Consider the following 23,749-nt stretch of genomic DNA (forward strand, 5'->3'; position numbering starts at 1 on the left):
TCCAAAACCCAGCCAAGTTCACTTTACTATGCCAGCGGAAGAAGAGAAAGAAAACAGGGGAAAGGCAGTGCTAAATGAGGGTGTTGGGTGACAGCGGACTACACTAGGTTTTATCTCTAGCAAAAGCCTGAGATACCTTTAGGGCCAATGCAGAGCCTGGCCAGCAGGAGAGAAGGGTGGAGCTGAGCCATGGGAGAAGAGATAAATGCCAGGTCCTGACCCACAGTACCCACCCGTCGTTCGTTCGTCCTCAGTGCAGGGCAACAGGTAAGAGTTGCTTTCAGCCTGGGTGTGCTCTTTCTGGTTTGCTGCCCACCTCAAGGCTGCACATTCTGACTCTCTGGCCTGACTAGATCTGACTTTGTTCCTCAGAATCTGTCTGTCTGTCATTTTCTCTCCTTCCCCCCCCTTATATCTTTTTTGGCTTTCCCTGTTTTTGACTTTCCTTTGTCTTGCCCCCCCCCCCGTTTCTTCTCTCTTGTTAGTTTTCAGGATATTTCACTTTACTTCATCTCTCTCTGACCTCTAACTTTCTCTTATTTTTCCTTTGCCTGAGCTCTGTCTGTATATTGTTCTCTCTATCGTTTTTTTTCTCTTTCTTCTACACTGCATCTCTCAGTCTCTGTCTTTCTGTCTCTCTATTCCTTTCCTTCTCCATCTTCCAGAAAGGTGGTTTGGTATTTCATCCAGTAATTCTCCATTCCTCCCTCATTTTGAATCTTTCTCTCTGCTCAGCTGATGGTAGAGCTCAGTAGGTCAGTGCCTACTGAGGACCAGAGGTAGGAAGAGAAAATTGAGGGAATATGGGGATGATGGAAATGATAAATTGGGTAGAGAGAGATTTGAAGGACTTGAGAGTTGATTACCATAAATAAGGAAAGAAGGTTGAAGAGGAATTTTGCATCACTAAAAAGGCCCTATGCTAAAAGTCCATAAATTTGTATTCTCACCCTAATTCATTCTGAGACCTAGCCAAGTCATTCACTGTCTGAAAAAAGGGGGGGCAGTCTTGTCCTATAATCTCCACAATGTCTTCTAATTTTGATTTTGTGGTCTTCTAAAATCTTGTTTCTAAAAATTTCTGGTTCTATGATTGAAGTATGTAAAATTCTCTGACTCTTCCATGATGGTGAGAGGATGCTAGGAGGGGACGTAAGTCTTGATATATCCAGTTCCTGAAGAAAAGTGATCACATCCCCTCCAGGCCTAATGGATTCTTGCAAAGCAGGCCACAAAGGGGAGAGAGGGAGCAAGGAATATGGCAGTGAGTGGTTTCCGGATCTTTGTTGGGGTAGTGTTGTGGTTGGCCCTTCTGATCTCTGGGACTATGGTTTGGCTGCTGACATGAAAGAGAACACCTTTAAGTAATGATCTGTCACTCAGCCTGAAATTTCACCATTCTAGCTTTGGGTGAAAACATTGTTTTATGAAAATCCTTGGCAAAGATTTCCACACAATCTTTGATGCGTAAGTTGTTAAATGGAATGAATGAATGAATGAATGAATGAGAATGTTCACCAGTGCCTGAAACTCCATTTCAGTTAGAAATTTGTTCCTTTGGTAAAGGCATTTGTCACAGTCCAAAATCAAATGTTCCAGAAAGGGTCCTGTTAGTGCAGCAGAGAGATTAATGTCTGGAGTCAGGCTCTCAGTCAAGAAAATATGTAGTAATATTTGAATCACAGATCCATAGTGGTTAAATTAGTAGGCTCTGAAGCCAGATTGCTTAGGTTTGAATCTGGCTTCTCTTACTTACTAGCTCTGTGACCTGGACAGGTTGCAAACCTTTGGGGGGCTCAATTTCCTCAGGTTTGAAATAAAGTTAATAGTAGTGTCTACTTCACAGGGTTGTTGTGAGAACTGAATAAGTCAATGCATGTGAAGCATTTACAACAATGTTTGAAACAGTGAGTACTCTGTGAGTGTTTGACTATTAGAACCAAATAAAATCTATGAAGTTTTCTAGTCCAATGCCTGTGGAGAAACTGAGGCACAGAGAGGGAAAGTACAGAGCCCAAGTTCACATAGTAAGTTGTAATAGGATAAGGACAAAAATCAGGATTGAAATTAGCATCAATTTTTAAGAACTAGTCTGGTGTACAGACTAGTGAAGATACATTTCTTGAATGTACCTTCACTTTCTCTACATAGAAAATGTAGAAAATAGAAATAATAGCTAACATTGTTTTCAGTATTTAAGATAGGCACTCTTATACACTTTGTATAGATTATTATACTGAATTTTCACACCATCCCTGTAAAGTAGTTTGTCTTTTTCATTATTCACTTTTTACAGATATAAAGTATAGAGAAGAGATATGACTTTTCTAAGGTCCCAGAGCTAGTGAGATGTTGAGCCAGGATTCAAAAGTGTCTGGCTTCAGAAGCTGTGCTCTTAATGCCCTAAATTGCCTAAAATACTTTCTTGATTCAATATTACTCACTCCAATCCCACTATTATAAGTAGTGAGATGGAATGGAAACAGAGGTGAAGGCAACTGGACTGCAAGATTATGGATCATAAAGCTGGGCAGGCAGAGTGGGTGGGGCTGGGCAAATCTGAGGAAAGGAGTATCTGAACAGAGAAATTGAAATTGAAGTTTGAAAGAACTTGATAATTTAACAAAAAGTAGTCTATATTTTTCTGGGTCCCTGAGAATATCATGGCTGAAAGTCCCTTAGAGATGATGAGTGTATTGAGCTATATACATGGGGTGGGAATAGGCCTTAATCTACCACCATCCCAAGGCAGGACTGGACTCTGCTTTCATTCTTGCGGGCTTTCTTTCCCCTGACATATGCCACTGTTGTCATTATTGTTGTCAGTGTTGATGTTGGGGAAGGGAGTTTGCAGGAGCCTTGAACCTGGCCATCTTCTTTGTCTTTCTTCCACTGGGTAATCCATCCATCCTTACCACATATTGCCAGAGTCAGCCCTGGCCAGATGCTTAGACATGATTCTAGAAAGGAGCTCTCTTTCTCTCCCACACCCTGGTCTCAGCTAAGGGAGTGGTCAGACCCCAACAGTGATAAATACTGGGAGCTTTATCTGTGGTCTGCAGACTCAGCCCTAAGCCCTTTGGCCTTTGCATATAGGCAGGGGAAGGGAAACTGGTATCTCCACATGTGGTGTAGGCATTGGATCCAATTAATTACTTACCATTTGAAGTAGGCATAAGTAGCCTACATCTGACAGCTGATGAAAGCTAAGACCCAGAGAGGAGAAGTGGCTTTCCAAGAACATCCAACAGGGAAGCTGAAATTGAAGTATGGAAATCTAACATTTATTGAAAAATTACTATGTGCCAGGCATTGTCCTAAAGGCTTAATATGAGTTTCATTTAGTTTTTTCAATACCCCTTGGCCTTTCCTAAATTCAGGCCCGCACACCCTGCCCCACACACTCATTTATGCTCCTCTGACAGCCTGTTAATGTTGGGGGGAGAATCCTCTTGGATGAACAAGGGGAAAGTATAGCTTTGTGCATTGGGGGGAGGGGTGTTGCTCTATAAGATATGAAGGAGGTTGCCATATGAGGACAGTGCCATGAGCTCCTCCTGTTTACTTTTCCCTTACAATATAATGTCTTGTATACTAGAGGTGCTGCTAGATTCTACTCAGTAGCTCTTCTGATGGTGCGAGGGCCTTAGTCTTCCCACATTCTCTCATATCTCTCTTATTGTCCTGTTCTATATTTTGTCTCATCCTCTGACGTTGGATCTCCAGTTTTCCCTTTAATTTATTTCTCTTTCTTGTTCTTTGTCTTTCTCTTTGTATCTCTTAGCCCTCCCTCATTCCAACCCTTAACCCACCTTAACCACCTCTCCATTCCTATACTTTGATTTTGTCTCTATTTCCTTCTCTCTGTTGCTCAGTCTCCCTCAGTAGGGTCGATCTCCTCTTACCCTAACTCTTCGGTATTGCTCTTCCCCACCCCCACTATCTCTGGCAGCATTTATCCTTTATCTTTGTGCCTGACTGACTTTCTGCTCCTGCTGGATTTCCTCCTCTCTGTCGTTTTAGTTTCCTGAGTCTTTGTATTTTCCTGTATGTTCTTTGATTTCTCCGCATGTCTGTTTTGTGTCCCTCTGCCTGTTTCTGCCTCTACCTCTGGTCTGTCACTCACTCTCTTTCTCATCTAAGTCTCTTTCCTTATCCTTTTGTATTTCCCATAATCCCTTTTTCCTCTGGTTTTCTGGATCAGTCTTCCTCTCCCTATTTATATCACGAACCTATCCCCTTTCCCTATGTTATTGATCTGTTTCTTTCCCACAATTTCTGTTCCTCTAACTTCACCACTACCACTATGCCTTTGTTCTCTCTCAATTTCCTCCTTTTATCTTTCACAATTTCTCTTTTCTCCTGACTCTTTCCCTACCCTTCCTTTCTTTCCTTTACTTCAGTCCCTATTCATGCATTAACTTACTCCCAAATTCAACACATATTTATTGAATACCTACTATGGGTATTTATTATCTTTTTTTCTGATCTCCTCTCTGTCCGTTCTCCTTTCAGTCTTATCCTCTGCCTCTTCCATTAGTGCCTAGACTTGTTTCCTAGACCCTTTGGGTCTTGTTTTCATCCCCTCTAAATGTCCTTTTAAAAAATCTAGGAGCAAGTTCAAAAGCAACAAAATACCAGTCCGGTGGCATATGGCCTGTATGGCTTAGGGCCTGCCCTTTTGTCCTATTTGCTGAATCTACTTAAACTGGTACCTGTGGCCTCAAGCTCTTTTTCCCTCTCTGGTTGGACCTTCTCAGTAAACACTTTAAGTCAAGTCTCAGGAGCCCTGGCCAATGGCATCCATCTGCATTTGCAGGCTGAATATTAACTTGACTGAGGCTAACATTCTTAGAAAGACTTTTTAGCCTTGTTAACTTAAGAGTTAGTGGGTTATCAGCTCTCATCCTGCTGCATATAATCACACTTAAGTAATCCTCATCATCACAGAAGGGGTCAGCGGCAGAGTCTGAATGAGAATTTAGGCTTTCTGACCTTCAGTTGTAACTCTTTCCTTTACCCCATTGTCTAATGGTCATTGTCTCATTTCTTCCTCCCTGATGCCCTATGAGTACATTTTGATATTGGGAAAAGTTCTTACCATGGAAGGACAATAAGGGCATCTCTGGAGAGAGCAGTTTGCATTGGGTGGAAAGCTAAAGGCAAAGGATCAAACACAGCAATGACTCTTGGTTTTTGGCCAGGCCTTCATGATGGATTCTTATCTCTTCCAAATCTTGTTCAGGACTTCGGGCTCAAGATGGTAGCAGCAGCCATGTTGCTACAGTGCTGTCCAGTCCTTGCCCGGGGCCACACAGGCCCCCTGGGCAAGATGCTTAAGAGTCACCAGTTCCGGTTTGGTATTGGGCGCTGTCCTATCCTGGCCCCCCAAGGACCAACCTGTTCTCAAATCCACCTTAAGGCAACCAAGGCTGGAGGAGGTAAGAAGTTTCTGGCAAATGGGGGAGAATATCTGGGTCCTGGAAAAAAAAGTTCCAAGTCATACTGGCCATCATTGCCTTATAAATGAGAAGGTTCATGTGAAAAGTGTCAAGGTTAAATGAGATGGTCCCAAAACACACCAGGGTTCCAAATTCTGCCAATATCTCTCAAGAGTCTCACTCTCATGCTCCTCACACTCTATATACTCCAGTCATGCTGATACTACTTAAAATTGCCTGATCAACTCTATAATCTCAAACTTTTGTGCCTTTGCTCCTGTCAAATGACCCTCACAATTACCCTTTACCAGAGTATCTCATACTTCTCATATGACACTTAACTAGGGCATCATCTCCTCTGTGAAGCTTGTCTAAACCTCCGTCCAGCCTGTTCAATTCCAATTCTGGGTCATGTCCCTTCCCTCTTTTAGACTTCCATAGCCCATGTCCTCCCTCTCATCCCAACATTGTTCATAATGTATCTTCAGTGTATGCCATTTCTGCCAGCCTAGAAGCCCCCCAAGCACAGGGACCAGACTCATCCATTCCATTTCTGTATCTCTATCATAGCCTGAGAAAGAGCTTTGGGATACAGTAGGTCTTAGTAATCATTGTTAAACTAAACTTATGGCTAGAAATGCACTGCCACTTACTCTCTTACCTTTGCATAGACTCTCCATCTTGTGCCAAGAGCCACTGTCCCTTTATGCTGTCAGAACTCCAAGATGGGAAGAGCAAGATTGTGCAGAAGGCAGCTCCAGAAGTCCAGGAAGATGTGAAGATTTTCAAGACAGGTTGGAGTCAAGTGCCACCTTACCCAGGCTCTACTCCTAATGCTTGAATTCACTTCATTACAGTCCTGAGCTAGGCTAATTAATCCTAGGTCAGCTAGTATACATCCCATGACGGGAAGTCCAGTCATTCCCAAGGGGAACATGGTAGGCAATAGCTTAGCCAGTGCACTGAAATGTACCCTCCCCAACACACATACATGTATAGGCTCTTGTAACTTTACACCATTAGTTTAAAATGATCCCTCTAGAGTTCTACCTCCTCTCTCCCAAGTGGCTAAATTGATCCCAAAAGTCTGGGCTCTCACATTTAAGCAATATCACTATACAACAATCTAGATTTGCATGAAAGAGTAAGTGTTGGAAGCAGATACATCTTTTAGAAGGGTAAGAAGCCCCAGGTCAACTCAATTGGTGAAGATTATTCAAGATTATCACACTTGAAATAGGGCCACACTGTTGACATTTTTCACAGGTCCTTTTGGGATATCATTATAGGTGAAAATTTCAAATTTGAATTTTTTTATATTTTATTTTATTTTTCAATTTATTTATTTTCAGAAAAACATTATTCATTATTTTTTCACCACACCCAGTGCTCCATGCAAGCCGTGCCCTCTATAATACCCACCACCTGGTACCCCAACCTCCCACCCCCCCGCCACTTCAAACCCCTCTGATTGTTTTTCAGAGTCCATAGTCTCTCATGGTTCACCTCCCCTTCCAATTTACCCAAATTCCCTACTCCTCTCTAACGCGCCTTGTCCTCCATGCTATTTGTTATGCTTCACAAATAAGTGAAACCATATGATAATTGACTCTCTCTGCTTGACTTATTTCACTCAGCATAATCTCTTCCAGTCCCGTCCATGTTGCAACAAACGTACCTTGTATTGATATTAAATTGAGTTAATCAATCAATATTGACTAGATGCCTAAATCATTTCTAAGTAAGACAGGATACTGAAACATTAATTACTAAGCATAGTTTTGTTTATAATTTTTGCCTCTTATGTCTATGATATAGAGAGAGTATGTATTTGGGTCCATTAACATGTTCATTTTTTCTACTTTGAGAAGATATGCTATAAGGGATATGTTCGTGTTAAGGAGATGGGAGTAGTTTTGCCTTAAGGTAAAATGACTTTCCAGAATAAGAGAGAAAAATAATGAATACTGTTTTTCTGAAAATAAATAAATTGGAAAAAAAATTAAAAAAAAAAGAAGCAAAAGAAAACTAATACACCCATCAAACTTGGTCAGCTTTGACCATTACAAGGAGAAATTAAAAAAAAAAATTCCAGCACACCTTCCTCAGCTATCTGTATTCATTTGAGTTTTGTCCTACATTTCTCTCTTATTCTGGAAAGTCAAATTTGAATTTTAATGACATTCAGAAAAGAAGAACAAGGTACACTGCCCTGCATATATCTCCCAAGTACAAGATTCAGAGTGGCTGCCCCAGTTGCTTTACCCAAGGGAAAATTCTAATGGGGAAAATGTAGCATCTTATGGAAGGTGTCCTGACACAGAGGTTTCCACTTTGGGAGATGAGTAGGGGCTCACTTGACAGAATATTTCTGCTCTCTGTAGTCTTCTATACTTCATAAACTTGAATTTTCATGTTGTATTGAGTTTAAAGAAGACAGAACATGCTTTCTTTTTTTTCTCCCTTCTCTTCATGGCCAATGAATCTCACTCTCTGTCAGACCTGCCCAGACCCCAGGCCTCAACCAGCTTGAGAAAGCCACTCTACAATCCCCAGGAGCCAGACCTAATTTCAGAGGTCACACACCAGGTTCAGAACAACATGATTGGTGAGTTTGTTGAAGTGGAAATAAAGGGGGGTTGCAATGTGGAAGGAGTCCTCAAGGAGCTTCTGAAACAGTTGGGGAAATGCAAAGAAGTGCTTTAGAACCAAAGGGAATCTGGGTTTAAATTTTAATGCTGGCACTTGCTGGATCAATGTGTTTTGGCAAGTAAGTCACTTCCCTTTAGTGAAATTTTAATGCTTGCCCCAGCTGGTTAACATGAGGAAGAAATAAAATTAGATTTATGGAAGTGTTTCTAGCTATTATGAGCCCTCATTAAATACTAGGTTTATTCCTATTATTTCTTCTCCATGCTTCCCTCATGGAGTGAAGTATTTTTCAACCGATATAGGAACATATAAAGAAGGAAATTTAAATCACTCAGAGTTCCACCATCCACCATTAACTATTTATATTTTTTCTGGATATTTTTCCATAACTAACCACACACACATATACACACCTCCTATGCTTCCCTCCACACACATGTTTTTATGAGAAATGTGATTTTATTCTGCTGGTTTTGTTACCTTCCTTTGTTTACCTAACAATATATCATGGGCATCTTTCCATGTCCCTAGACATAGAGATGCATAATAATTATTAATGTTGAAGTTTGTTCTGTAGCATGGATGCAGCATCATTCAGCTAATCAAGCATCTATAATTCAGGTTATTTTTTTCTTGTGCTTTATTCTGGTTTATAGTGTAGGTTGGTTTTACATAAATCAAAGATAACATATAGTATTATAGACCCAGTATGAATATACTAGAGATTATTTAGCTATTCCCCTATTGAGTTGCTTCCAACTTTTCCTATTACAAACAGTGGTGCAACAAACAATATTCAATGTACATTTTCATGCACATAGGTCAGTTTTTTTTTTCCTATGGGAAAGAATTAATAGGTGCAAATTCTTAGGGTGTAAGGTTGCGTACATTTTCAATATTAATAAATATTGTTAATTAGCCCTCCAAAGTCGTGTACCAGTTATCAAAGACAGTATCCATATTCTCACACGCTCTCTAGGACTTGATATTATCAAACTTCTAAATCTTTATCGGTATCAGTGAAAATTTTATTTTGCAGTTTGGTTTTCCTTGATTAAACATCTTCCACATTTATTGACTTTTCTGTTTATATTCTTTGTCCATTTTTCTACTGGGTCGACAAATTTTCATAATAAGTTTTCAGAAGTTTTTGTTGTTGTTGTTCTTAGTTTTTTTGTGTTTTGTTTTGTTTTGTTTTTTAGAGAGAGAACTGGGGTGGGGTCAGCAGGAGAGGGAGAATCTTACGCAGGAGCCTGATTGGGGGCTCAATCTCACAACCCTGAGATCATGACCTGAGCCAAAATCAAGAGTCAGACACGGGGGAGCTGGGAGGCTCAGTGTGTTAAGCTGCTGCCTTTGGTTCGGGTCATGATCTCAGGGTCCTGGGATTGAGCCCTGCATCAGGCTCTCTGCTCAGCAGGGAGCCTGCTTCCCCCTTTCTCTCTGCCTGCCTCTCTGCCTACTTGCCATCTCTTTCTCTGTCAAATAAATAAATAAATAATAATTTAAAAAAAAATAATTTAAATAAATAAATAAAATCTTTAAAAAAAAAAAAAAAGAGGCAGACACTTAACCAACTGAGCCACCCAGGCACATCAATTGTTCAGAGGCTTTTTAAAAAATTAGTTCTCTGTGTATGCCAGTATTTGCATTTAAAAACTCTTGATACATATTTCCAAACATCCCTGCAGCAAAGATACTACCAGTTTATATCCCTACCACATAACTTGTCATCTGCAACAATCATGATTTCTGTCTCATAAGAACTCTAGAGTTCTAGAGTTTAACAAGTCCTTTGGCATACATTATTTCAATTTATCCCCCAAAACAATATTGCTCCATTTTGCAGTAAATAGCAGTTTTAAAAGTAAACACTAGGTCACTTGCTTGTAGCTCACTTACTTGCTGTATAACCTTGGTTAAATTACCTAACCTATCTATGCCTCCATTTCCTCATCTGTAAAATGGAGATACTAATGATACTTTCCACATAGGATTATTGTGAGGGCTACAAGAAATAATATTTATAAAGTTCCCAAGATAAGGCATTACATATAATAGGTGCTTATTAAATATTGGTTATAATAATAAAATTAAATATTAGCTACTACTACTACTATAATTATAATACTACTACTATGCACCAAACATTAGTTCAGCTACATGATGTTCTGTTTGTCATCAAATGCTCACAATTCTTCAAGAAGGTATTATTAGCCCCATTCTACATATGAGGAAATTAAAACTAAGAGAAAGGGTTCATGACTTACTCAATGTCACATAACTAGGAAGTGACAGAGCAATACCTAGAAACCAGATCTGTTGAAACTCTCTCCACTGAAACTAGAAGTAGTGATTTCAGCAAGAATGATACCACAGTAACCTTAGAAAAAGAGAGGAGGCCTTACCACGGGTAGGAAGCCAGAGTGAATGTATGAATAATTTACTGAGTAAATGAGCAAATGAGAAAGCAAAGGGATGATTGAATGAAGTAGTGGAGAGTTACTGTGGCTCTGTAAGTTAATGACTGATCAAATAAATGAATAAATGAAAAGAGAACTGGAGAACTCAAATCAACAGCACGAATAAAATATGGACCAGTCAGGAAGTGATTTAAAAATAAATTATTTTCATCTCCATCTCTACTTCTACAGGAAACCATGTTTTTGGTTATGACCAGTTTTTCAGGCATAAGATCATGGAGAAGAAACAGGACCACACCTATCGTGTGTTCAAGACCGTAAACCGCTGGGCTGATGCATACCCCTTTGCCCAACACTTCTCTGAGGCATCTATGGCCTCAAAGGATGTGTCTGTCTGGTGTAGTAATGACTACCTAGGCATGAGCCGGCACCCTCAGGTTTTGCAAGCTACACAGTGAGTAGTAAGATCTGGGGCATGAACTGTGGGGACACAAACAGAGAAGAATCAAAGCCACACACGGAAGGGAAAGGCAGAGCTGGCAGTGGAAACCTACCTCCTACCACCCCTTTTGTACATGGTCTTCCAGCATATCTAATCCTCATATATGAACCATGTCAGTCAACAAACCATGATTTCCAAACTCTTGACTGTCCTGTTCTGTGGAAAAGATGGAAGACCAAGCAATTTTCATGAGCTCTTACTCTGGGGACAGAATAAGTATTGCCAGAGATACTGTGTGACCTCCTCTAGAACGTCTTAGAGCTGTTCAAATTCAACCCAGCTTCTCCCCGCATCCCTGCGTGCCATCAGCCTGAGAAGGAGGACCCATGTATCCTCATTGTCTCCATCCTGCCCTCTACTTGATTATATAGAACACAACTCATATAGGATCACTAAGTAAACACTGACCTCCATCATTGAAGAGAAACCTGCCTCAGTGCCTGAAAAGGGTTTTTCCATCTCCATGTTTTTCCTCTGTTTTCTTCTGGCCAGGGAGACTCTGCAGCGTCATGGAGCTGGAGCTGGTGGTACCCGCAACATTTCAGGTACCAGTAAGTTTCATGTGGAGCTGGAGCAGGAGCTGGCTGAGCTGCACCAAAAAGATGCAGCCCTGCTCTTCTCTTCCTGTTTTGTGGCCAATGACTCTACTCTCTTCACCCTGGCAAAGATCCTGCCAGGTAAGTTCTGTTCAGGGTTGGTATCTTGACCTAAAACATGCAGTCTCACTGCCTTCATCATCTTTTCCTTCTATTCTGAGTTCACTTGATCTCATTGCTCTTCCTTCTTACCCACTTTATATATCTCATTTATATATATATATATATATATATATTTATATATATATAAACTGGATGATTACATCTCTCTCATTTCTCCCCTTCTTCAGTTAGGCTGAAGAATACTATTGAGGAACATTGCCCAAACTCACAGAAGGGTAACACCATAAATTTATCACCTCCCCCCACAACTCACGTGGGCTCCAAACAACCATAAATAGTTCTTTTATGTCCCTATGTTAGCTTTTTCCCAAATATTCTTTTCTTTTAAAACCTGTGACTATCTCCTTCTTCACTATTAGCAAATAACCTCACATCTCATATCACAAAGAAAACAGAAGCCATCAGACAGAAACTCTTTTAACTTAAAGACATCAAACCTACAAACTTATCTGATTTTTCACCTACACTTATTTCATTCTTTCCTTTTACAGTTTGAAGGCACATCTCTTCTGCCTAAAGCCAATCCCTTCCTTGTATAGTGGATCCCATCTGGACCTGATCTTCCCAATCTCCCACTCCTTAGCTAATAATGTCCTTAATTCATACGCCTGTTGTCATTCCATCACATCCCCAACCACGGATGAATATAACTCTCCACTTTCTCCATGTCAATCCTAGGTGCATATCCCAGGTGGGAGCCACTAAAACTTCATGGTCCCCAACTTCACCAGGTCCTCTATGCTGTCTAGCAATCCTGTTTCCAAAGTCAGCCTTCCAAATCTCCAGGGCAGTTTTGCAAACCCCCATTCTTCCCAGCCTTCTCACCCTTCCACCTTACCCTCAACCACAGCAGATAACTCCACTTCCTTCCTCACTGAAAATAAAAGTCCTCAAGTAGCAATGTCCTCAAATCCTTGATGCAAACTACCTACAGACTCACAAACATCCCCAAACGTCCTCTCTTCACCTTTTCTCTCCTGTCACAACAAAAGAAGTGCCTTTCTTTTTGTTGACTAATACTTTTCCTGGTGCTCTGTGTCTCAGTCCCCTCTGCCTCCTCATGAACCTTGATCTATCACTTCCTTCTCTCCTTGTGTCTTCAGCCTCTCCTCTTCAGACATGTTAAAGTCTCTGTTATCTTAAAGAAAAAAAAAAGGTCCTCTCATCACTCTCTAACTACTGCCCTATCTCTCTCCTTCCTATAACAAAAAACTGTTTGAGAGAAGTCTCCACACTTGCTATTACTTCCTTACTTCCTATTGATTCTTCAGCACACTGTAAACATTCCCACTGCCTCCAGAAACTTTTTCTGAGAGCACACATAACCCCAATAAATCCAACCTCTTTGGGAATTTTTCAGTGAAGATCCTCCTCAACCATTAGAATTAAACTTCTTTTCGTTTCTACTGCCATCATTCTAGCCTAGACAAATATAATTTTCTTTTTTAAGACTTTATTTATTTATTTGAGAAAGTGAAAAGGAGAGAAAGAACACAGGTGGGGAGGGGCAGAGGGAGAGGGAAAAGCAGACTCCCTGATGATCAGGGAGCCTGATATGGGGCTCAATCCTGAGACTCCAAGACCATGATCTGAGCCAAAGGCAGACAACCAACTGAGCCACCCAGGCACACCCAACATCATTTTCTTGATTTCACTCTTGCCCTCCTATATTCTGTTCTTCACAGCAGTAAGAATAATGTTTTTTAAGGCAAACTTATCTTTGTTACCCCCTGCCAAAAACTTAATATATCCCCACTGCCCTTAGGAACAAACCCAAACTTTTTATCATGGATTCCAAAGCCCTCAATAATCTAGCTTCTAGCCTCATCTTTGATACCCCTTCTCTCACTCTTTCATTCAGTAATATATTCATTTGCTCACTTATATATCAGTAATTTGCGTATCCATCCATTCAAACAGTGAATGTTTACTTAGCATCTACTGGGTACTTAGACCTGTACTGGGTACCAGAGATAGAAAGATAAAACATGTGATTCCTTTCAGTTTTGTTGATTATTCCCTTCACTGTGCAGAAGCTTTTTTATTTTGATGAAGTCCCAATGGTTTGTTTTTGCTTTTGTTTCTCTTACCTCAGGAGACAAATCTAGTAAGAAGTTGCTTTACCCTATGTCAAAGAAGTTACTGCCTATGTTCTCCTCTAGGACTTTTATGGCTTCAGGTCTCACATTTAGGTCTTTAATCCATTTTGAATTTATTTTTGTGTATAGTGTAAGAAAACGGTTCAGTTCATTCTTTTGCATGTCGTCCAGTTTTCCTAACACCATTGTTGAAAGTCTGGTTTCCCCCCACCCATTGGATATCCTATCCTGCTTTGTTGAAGATTAATTGACCAATTGACAGTGGTGGGATCATTTTGGGGTTTTCTATTCTATTCCATCAATCTGTGTGTCTATTTTTCTGCCTGTGCCATACTGCTTTGATCACTACAGCTTTGTAATCTAAATTGAAGTCCAGAATTGTGATGCCTCCAGCTCTGCTTTTCTTTTTTCAAGGTTGCTTTGACTATTCAAGGTCTTTTGTGGTTCCATACACATTTGAGGATTGTTTGTTCTAGCTCTGTGAAAAATGCTGTTGATATTTTGATAGGGATTGCATTGAATGTGTAGGTTGCTTTAGGTAGTATAGACATCTTAACAATATTTTTTCTTCCAATATTTAGGCATGGAATGTCTTTCTATATTTTTGTGTCATCTTCAATTTCTTCCATCAGTGTTTTATAGTATTCAGAATACAGGTCTTTCACCTCTTTGGTTAGGTTTATTTCTGGGATTCTTATTGTTTCTGGTACAATTACAAATGAGACTGATTCCTTAATTTATCTTTCTGATGCTTGATTATTAGTGTATAGAAATGCAACAGATTTCTGTACATTTATCTGTGTCCTGTGACTTTACTGAATTCAGTTAACAGTTCTAGCAATTTTGGGGTGGACTCTTTGGGTTTTCTACATAGAACATCATGTCATGTGAAAATCATGGAAATTCCACTTCTTCCCTACTGATTTGGATTCCTTTTATTTCTTCTTGTTGTCTGATTGCTATGGCTAGGACTTCCAGCACTATGTTAAATAACAGTGGTGAGAGTAGACATCCCTGTCTTATTCCTAACCATACAGGTAAAGCTTTCAGTTTTTCCTCATTGAGGACAATATTGTCTGTGGGTTATTCATATATGGCCTTTATTATGTTGAGAGATGTTCCCTCTAAACCTACTTTGTCGATAGTTCTTATCATGAACAGATGTTGTACTTTGTCAAATACTTTTTCTGCATCTATTGAAATGATCACTTGGTTCTTTTCATTTCTTTTATTAATGTGGTAGATCACATTGATTGACTTACTGAAGCACCCTTGCAAACCAAGAACAAATTTCACTTGATCATGGTGAATGATTTTTTTAAATACATTGTTGGAATTGGTTGGCTGATATTTTATTGAGAGTTTTTCTATGTTCATGAGGGATATTGGCCTTTTTTTTCAATTTATTTATTTTCAGAAAAACATTATTCAAGGGATATTGGCCTTTAATTCTCTTTTTTAGTGGAGTCTTTGTCTGGTTTTGGTATCAGGGTAATGCTGGTCTCATAGAATGAATTTGGAAGCTTTCCTTCCTTTTCAATTTTTTGGAATAGTTTGAGAAGAGTAAAAATTAACTCTTCTTTAAATGTTTGGTAGAACTTACCTATGAAGCTATCTGGCACCAGACCTTTCTTTGTTGGGAGTTCTTTCATTACTGATTCAAATTCATTGCTGGTTATTGGTCTGCTCAAGTTTTCTATTTCTTCCTGTTTCAGTGTTTGTAGTTTATAATCAACAAAAGTAAAAGGCAATCTATGAAATGAAAAAGATATTTGCAAATGACATATCTGATAAAGAGTTATATCCAAAATACATAAAGAACTTAGAAAACTCAACACCCAAAAAACTAATAATTCAATTTAAAAATGGGCAGAAGACATGAATAGACATTTTTTTCCAAAGACGATGTACAAATGGACAGCAGACATATAAAAAGGCGCTCAGCATCACAGATAATCAGGGAAATACAAATAAAAACTACAAATAACATCTTTCATGAACATGTAAGTGTTTGTAAACTTATGTGTAGAAGTGGATGGGAATAGCAGAGTGTTTAACTCATTCAAACTCCACTGCATATAATGCATCTTTCAAGGAACATCTTTCACTAAGATATAAGTGTTTGTAAAGGTATTTGTAGAAGCATATGGGAATAGCCATGTGCTTAACTCACTGGAACTACACTGTATAATGCATCCTTCAAATAACATCTTCTTACATTAACAACAATAAAAATGCATGATTCCTGCTCTCAGGAAACTCCCAGTCTACTTTCCTTCATGGCAGGTCCTCCAGGAAGTCATGCCTGATTTCATCAGTTAGAAATGACAACTTACTCTAATGAAAGGCCACAGTTCCTTGATGTCAGTGCAATTTTGGGGGAGCCAAGAATCAATTCCTTCCACCAATATCCCACCTCCACCTGCCCTACCACATCTGTTCAGTGAAAAGCCCTGCATTCCTCAGGCCCTAGAGAAAGGTCTTCCCCTCTGTAGACTTTAGTTTCCTCACTTATAAAAGTTAAGGAGCTGGGCTCCATGTTCACTAGTGTTCCATTCTGCTCTGACATGCCATGAACATACGAGTCAAATGGAAAATCTGTTAAGTATCTATCCTGTAACTATAAGCAGAGGGATGCTACCTAGAAGAGGTGGGATTTCATCTAGATCAGGAAGAAACTATTATCAGTCCAAGTCAACAGGTCTAGTCCCATTCCCTTGAATAAACTCTTTTCCAATGCTTGATCTTATGTATCTGGGAGTAGGAACCTAAACCCTGTCAAGAAACTCTAGAGCTTCTTGGGAATTTAAATTTCCTCCACCCAAAGATAGTCAGTGTCAGATCAGGCTTAGAAATGACTGAAGGGAAGTGTGTAGGGGTCAGAATTTCAAGGGAGGAAGAGGTGTCACAAGGGCTTCAGAGGAGAAGGAAACAGACAGAGCCTTCAAAGGGAGGGATGGCCAGCTCTCTGCCAAGCAGAAATACTGGAAGAGAAGCTTAATTAATATGTATCTGGTTCTTCAGGGTGTGAGATTTACTCAGATGCAGGCAATCATGCTTCAATGATCCAAGGTATTCGTAACAGTGGAGCAGCCAAGTTTGTCTTCAGGCACAATGACCCTGACCACCTGAAGAAACTTCTAAAGGAGTCCAACCTTAAGACACCCAAAATTGTGGCCTTTGAGACTGTTCACTCCATGGATGGTATGTATATCATGAAAACCACAATAACAATGATAATAATTGACATGTATAGAATTTGTTTATATGCCAAGCAAAATATTAGTATTTTTAACTTAATCTTCACAAGAATTCCACGAGGCAGGTGCTATTATTATTTCTATTTATTTATATGAGGAGACTGAGACACAAACAAGTCAAGTAACTTGCTCAAGGTCATACAACTGGTAAATGCCAAAGGCAGCTATTATACTGATCTTACAGATTAAGAAACTGAAGTTCAGAAGCAGCACCCAACTTGTCTTGGTTGACTCAGTAAATTGGTGCCAAAGTATTTGTACCCTAGAACATTCCAATCTGTACCCTAGAACATATGATTCCAATTCCTCCAACTCCAATTCCTTCACACAACACTCCCTCCATTAGAAATGGTGTGCAAATCAATCATTCTAGTGTCTGGTCTCTGCAATGAAAAATTTTAAAAAGCACTGGGAGTTTTTTTCAGGGTCCAGTATGAAGCATTGGAACCAAAACATGTTTTCAAGTGAAAGAGACCTGGGTTCAAATCCTATCTCTGGCACTTACTCACTGTATGATCTTCAACTCCTTGAGCTTCAGTTTTCCCCAACATAAAATATCTGGTTGTAAGAATTAGAGACAATGGAAGTCATTCCATTTTTATAATCTAAGTAAATATCATAATAGTGAAAACCATGTTGTGATCATTCTACTTCCTTACATTTACAAATGAATGTCTCCTTATTTTGTTGGTAGACAGTACTTAAACTACCAATTCTAGGGCTAAATTTCTTCCATTGAAATGATGCTTGAGCTATTTCACTCTTTGTCTCAAACTCCACCTCCAGTGATTTTTGCCCCTTATGTTATCTTGGGTTGCACACACTCTTTAATCCTGGTTTGGAGTCCCTGTTTCCACCTGAAGAATTTTATTCTGTATTCCAACTCCCTGCACCTCGGCATTTTTCAGATGGGGTTGACAGTAGGTATGAGTTCTTGTATATGCAGGAGTTGCCAAAAAGGCCACATATGAGATTCACAGCCATTTGAAGACACAAAGGGAGAAAGAGAAGTGATGGAGGGAAGGAAGGAAGGGGGGAAAGGAAGAGAGAAAAAAGAGAGAGGGGATGGAAAAGGAGAGAGAGAAACAAAATCTGAGACAGAAAAAATGGAGACATAGAAATAACAATGGAAAGGGCTATGGAAAAAAAAAGGGGGGGGGATAGTGACAGAGATCCAGGAAGATAGAAACAGGGAGGACTAGTGCAGTATAAAGATATTGACAAGGCTTCCAAAAGTACCTGCCTGAGGGGATGAATCTGAAATCAGGACTGCATTAACCTGGAGAAAAAAGTCACATTTTTGAATTTATTAAAACAAAGGCATCATATGGGCTAGTGCCAATCCTAAGTGGAAATACACAAACTTGGGGGATGGGAAGGAAGCAAAGAGAGGCTGGAAAATGGCTTGAACAAGAGGACAGATATTGTCAGAAGTAAAAATAGGAAAACAGAAAGGCAAGGCTTAATTACAAACTAGGGGAAATGCACACACACAAATGCCTTGAGTGGGCATGAGGTGGATGCAGTAAATATATTTAAGGAGGTTTGAAATAGTCCCAAGTGATTACACACACCCTTTACCTTTCCAACCCAAAGTAGCTATGGGTCACAAATTCCACACTGGAGATGGGGCTGGGGAAAGGTTGTGATCTCCTACCTCTATTTCTTGACTTTTCTCAGGTGCCATCTGTCCCCTTGGGGAGTTATGTGATGTGGCCCACCAGTATGGGGCTCTGACCTTCGTGGATGAGGTTCATGCTGTAGGACTATATGGGTCCCGGGGTGCTGGGATTGGGGAGCGTGATGGAATTATGTACAAGATTGACATTGTCTCTGGAACTCTTGGTGAGTGAGTGCCTTGGGATGCCCTTATATATAAACCAGAAAGGAGGCCCCTGCAAGGCCCTTTCCTCCCGCCTCCCCAAAGCTGTAGAAGTTATTTGGGTAAAATTCATAGCCTCAGGCTATGGAACTCCTGGATTCCCTCTGTCCACTCCTACCCTACTTCAGAGTTGCTGAGAAAGTCTGGGAGGGTTTTTTGAGAAGAAACCTAAGCAAGGCCAAATAGCCAAGTTTAAGTCAGTACCTGGAAAGCCGTGGTTCTAAATTCCTCCCCCACTCCATCCCCAAACTTCATCTTAGTTCCACTTTTGGGCCTAAGCAGCTAAAGGTCCCCACCCAGCTACTGCCTATCTAGTCACTGCATGTTGCAGGCCTTGAAAGTCCTATCTCAAAGCAGCAGAGTTATCAGCTGTCTGTCTTGTCATGGACAAGAGAGATAAGCAGAGGCCTGGGACAGGAGTCTGGAACTCCAGCTTCTGTGTGCATCCTTGTGTTATCTGGACATGATTCTGTTCCTCTAAAGACTAATTATGGGCTCTGTCATATCCTACTCCTCCTCGTTTCCAGGCAAGGCTTTTGGCTGTGTGGGTGGCTACATCGCCAGCACCCATGATTTGGTGGACATGGTGCGCTCCTATGCTGCCGGCTTCATCTTTACCACTTCACTGCCTCCCATGGTGCTCTCTGGGGCTTTGGAATCTGTGAGGCTACTCAAGGGAGAGGAGGGCCAAGCCCTGAGACGAGCCCACCAGCGCAATGTCAAGCACATGCGCCAACTACTAATGGACAGGGGCCTTCCTGTCATCCCCTGCCCCAGCCACATCATCCCCATCCGGGTGAGAGCCCCCCCTAACCATTGCCCTATCCACTTATCTCTTCTTGGAACCTTCCCATGCCCAGCAAACCAACACCTGCTTCTCTTATCAATCTTTTACTTTCCTGTTAACTACCCTCCTTATTTTGAGCTATGTTACCCTTTTTTGAAAAATTATCAGCCATTCTGGATTAGTCACCTCTTTTTTTGCATTAGCTATTATCTCATGATTATTAGACCGTCCTGACCCTCACAATATTGGGTACCCATGACCTATAATTCAGTGCTTTGGAACTATGGATCAAGATCATTATTGGGTCACAAAATCAGTTTAGTAAGTTATGACTGGTATTAAAAATTTTTTAAAAAAATAGAATTGGGGAAAAATAGAATTGAAAATGTTGGCATACATCACACATGGAGAAGGTAGTATTTTGTGAGAAATGTTTTAGTTCTATATATGTATATATGCACACAGATATGTATGTGTGTATGTATAATATGGACATGATGTGAATCATACTTCTTAGTAAGATTTTAGGTAAAACTCAGAAAACAGAAAGTCAAAAACCATGGAACAAAGTGCTATTTTGGATTTCCAACCATGTTTGTTTACTGCCTTTGAAAATGAACTGCTACTTCTTTTTATTTTATTTTTTTCACTACTTTTTTTTAAAATAATGTCTATTTGTGTGTGTCAGTATGTCAGGGTGTGGTAAGGACAGTTTTTTTGTGACGTTTTATGGATGAGAAAGAAATAGTCACTGCTTGGGCTAAGCCAATATTCTTTTGGGGGGATATTGGGAAATATTGGGGAAATTGGGAAAGACTATTCTTGAACTTTTTTTTTTTATTAAGCCAATGACAGCACCCCAGAGATAGCTTGGGGAAGTTCATCTTCTTACCTAGAACCACCCCAAATTAACATACTACCTAGGTAAAACCAGTGTGCTTGCTCTGCAAACAGCTTCAAGACATGGTGCCGACACCACCTTCAACCCAACCCCTTCAAATTTAATTGCTGCCTCTGAGAAACTCCTTGATAGAAATTCTGGAGCTGCCACTAAGCCCCTTATGAAAATAAACAAAACAAAACAAAACAAAAAAAACCTCTGTCCCAAAATTCAGTGATGTTCATTGGTCTGGTTCCCTCCACCTGCTTAATAGAACTAGTGATAGTAGGGCAAGGGTAGCAGATACTGACAGGCTTTTCTCCTGAGCCCAGGTGGGTGATGCAGCACTGAACAGCAAGATCTGTGATCTCCTGCTTTCCAAGCATGGTATCTATGTGCAGGCCATCAACTACCCAACTGTTCCCCGGGGCGAAGAACTGCTGCGCCTGGCACCCTCTCCCCACCACAGCCCTCAGATGATGGAAGACTTTGTGCGTAAGTCCTCAGTATGGGTCTCTAGAGCACTCTCTTTCCCTTCAGCCCCAGGATCTGAAGAATTTGAGGGAATGAATGTTATTTAATTTAAAAGTATATTTCTAGAACACATATTGTGTGCCAGACCCTATACTAGTAATAAATGGATGAGAAACAGTCCCTAGGCCCCAGTTCAAGTGAACCATAGCAGACACAAACAACGACTTTAAGGGGTTATCAAATTTCAATTAAGACAGTACATCAGAGAGTTGTGGATGCAGAGAGGACAGGCCAAACACAACATGCAGAATTCAAGACAGGCTTCCTAGTGGAGGTGACACGTGAGCTGAGTTTTATAAGGTGAGTGGTATTGAACCAAAAGAAGAAACAGTGTGGAAGTGGTATTCCTTGGGGAAGGAAGAACATAAAGAAAGGCAAAGAGAATGGTGCAAAGCTGCTTGAGATATATCAAGAATAAACAGGTGTTACTGAAATGTAGGGTAGTAGGAATGGAGTGGAAGAAGGAAGTGCCAGTCTATGAGTCTACAAAGACAACTAAGACAGAGACTTGATTGAGAGATTTGTAGGGCTACTGAATAGCCTGGGTTTTATCCTGAAGGCCGGTTTAGTCAATTTACCTCAAGTTTACCAGATTCCCATTCAATGCAGTTTTTAGTTCATGGTCTGGAATAGAGCAGTTGTTCATTCTAAGTCAGTTAGACAAAAGACATATAGGCCGTTGACAGTCTAAAAAAGGAGACAGACATAGACAGTACTGGTCCAGTATGATGAGCTCCAGTGCTCTGGGAGCTGGAGGAAGAGTGAGCACTTATGGCTAGAGAAAGTAAGAAGCATGAACTCAGGAATGCTTTGTGGGTGAAGAAGTCCTTGTGTTGCACCTTGAAGTACATGTGGTACAGTGCAAAGACATTCCAGAATAAGGAAATTCCATGAGCAAGGATCTAGAGGTAGGAAAACACAAGACATGCACTGGCAACAGTCATTCTGTTTGTCTGGAGCATAGGTAGTCAACGAAGACAAGATAGGTAGGTGCCATTCATTTAAAAACATCAAATAATGCTAGCCAACATCTATTAAGTACTTAACATGTACCAAGCACTGTTCTAAACTCTTTGCATGTATTAACTCATCTAATACACATGAGGCTGAGATGCCATTATTAGCAATTCTCCTTTATATATGTGGAAATTGAGGCACAAAAAATATATGAAACTGGTCCAAGGTCACACAGCTACTGGATTTGAACTGTGGAGTCTGTCTCTACCACCACAGTCATAACCACTAGGTCTACTGCCTGAGTTGATGATTCAGACTCCTGGACCTTTTGCTCAGTCCTCTCCATTGCTCTGGGCTTCAATTGTAGAGCCCTCAGTATTCTAGGTTCTCTGAGTGTCCATTCATGCTGCGCTTTTGTAGGAAAGAGATATGAGAGGCATTTACCATGACTCCATCAGTCCTTTAACTCTAGTCAACCCATCCTGAAATCCTGCAAATGGTTGCTAGTCTCTCTCAAATTTGTTTTTTCTATTGCCAATTTTAGAAGACATGTCAATGTAATTTCTAATTTTCCTGCTTCTTTCTTGATCCCTTCTAATCTTTTGTCCACAGTGACCATCAGAGGGATTTTTCTAAACATATGACTATATACTTCCCTTGCTTAAACCTTTTCATGTTTCCTATTTGTCTGGACTAGAGCAGTGGTTTCCAATGTGAGGTATGCAAGATGACCCATTAGGTGAGGGGACTCATTAGAATTTTGTGTTTCTTTTTTATCTTAAAAATAGGAAATTGGGCTTTACTGATATTGATCTTTAACATTTAAACTGATAATGATACATGTGTCCATATATAAAAAACATACATAGATTGGAAGCATGCATTAAAATGTTTATACTGATAGAATGTACAGTCCAAAATTTGGAGCTCACTGGCGTGTAGAACAGCTGAAGCCCCCTGGCATGGGATTCAGTACCTCAAACATGGTGAGTTCTATGCCCTCACCTCTTTTCCACATTCATTTTATTTTTTCCAGCTACACTGAGTAACTTAAAATTCCCTTGTTTTGCTCTACTTTCTTACCTTTCGTGTTTTTTTTTAAAGATTTTATTTATTAATTTGACAGAGAGAAATCACAAGTAGACAGAGAGGCAGGCAGAGAGAGAGGAGGAAGCAGGCTCCCTCCTGAGCAGAGAGCCCGATGCGGGACTCGATCCCAGGACTCTGAGATCATGACCTGAGCCGAAGGCAGCGGCTTAACCCACTGAGCCACCCAGGCGCCCCTACCTTTCGTGTTTTGCTAATAATTCTCCCTTTTTATTGGAACGCCCTCCCTCACTCCTTCCTCTGGCTTACTTCATCTTCTAGACTTAGTCATCCTTTCATTCATTCTTTCAACAAGTATTTGAGTACCTACTGTTTGCTAGATACTGTTCTAGGTACTGGGGATCCAGTAGTAAACAAAGCAGACACAAAAATCACTGCCCTTCTGAAGCTTACATTCTAGTGGAAGGAGATAGTCAAAAAAACTTTAAAAAAATAAGCAATGCATATAACATGGTAGTTTTAAGTGTTATGGAAAAAATACAGCAGATAAGGGAACAGGAAATGTA

At 40.3% G+C, this 23,749-nt stretch overlaps 1 protein-coding gene across 2 annotated transcripts in view; it reads left to right on the plus strand.

Moving 5' to 3' along the window:
- Window positions 1–23,749, plus strand: part of ALAS2 (5'-aminolevulinate synthase 2) — a 92,190-nt gene that overhangs the window by 66,900 nt on the left and 1,541 nt on the right. Inside the window, exons 1-10 of one of the 2 annotated variants that reach the window (XM_044236031.1) lie at window positions 185–267; window positions 5,246–5,441; window positions 6,113–6,235; window positions 7,942–8,049; window positions 10,748–10,970; window positions 11,511–11,695; window positions 16,861–17,040; window positions 18,777–18,941; window positions 19,506–19,774; window positions 20,978–21,140. In XM_044236031.1, the coding sequence (XP_044091966.1) occupies window positions 5,261–5,441; window positions 6,113–6,235; window positions 7,942–8,049; window positions 10,748–10,970; window positions 11,511–11,695; window positions 16,861–17,040; window positions 18,777–18,941; window positions 19,506–19,774; window positions 20,978–21,140 (1,597 nt within the window). In that variant the 5' untranslated portion in view covers window positions 185–267; window positions 5,246–5,260. Of the gene's footprint in view, window positions 1–184; window positions 268–5,245; window positions 5,442–6,112; window positions 6,236–7,941; window positions 8,050–10,747; window positions 10,971–11,510; window positions 11,696–16,860; window positions 17,041–18,776; window positions 18,942–19,505; window positions 19,775–20,977; window positions 21,141–23,749 lie in introns of those variants that run through there. The other variant, XM_044236030.1, reaches the window with a different exon arrangement.

This window comes from Neovison vison, chromosome X, assembly GCF_020171115.1.
Source record: "Neovison vison isolate M4711 chromosome X, ASM_NN_V1, whole genome shotgun sequence".
NCBI classification, from domain to species: Eukaryota; Metazoa; Chordata; class Mammalia; order Carnivora; family Mustelidae; genus Neogale; species Neogale vison.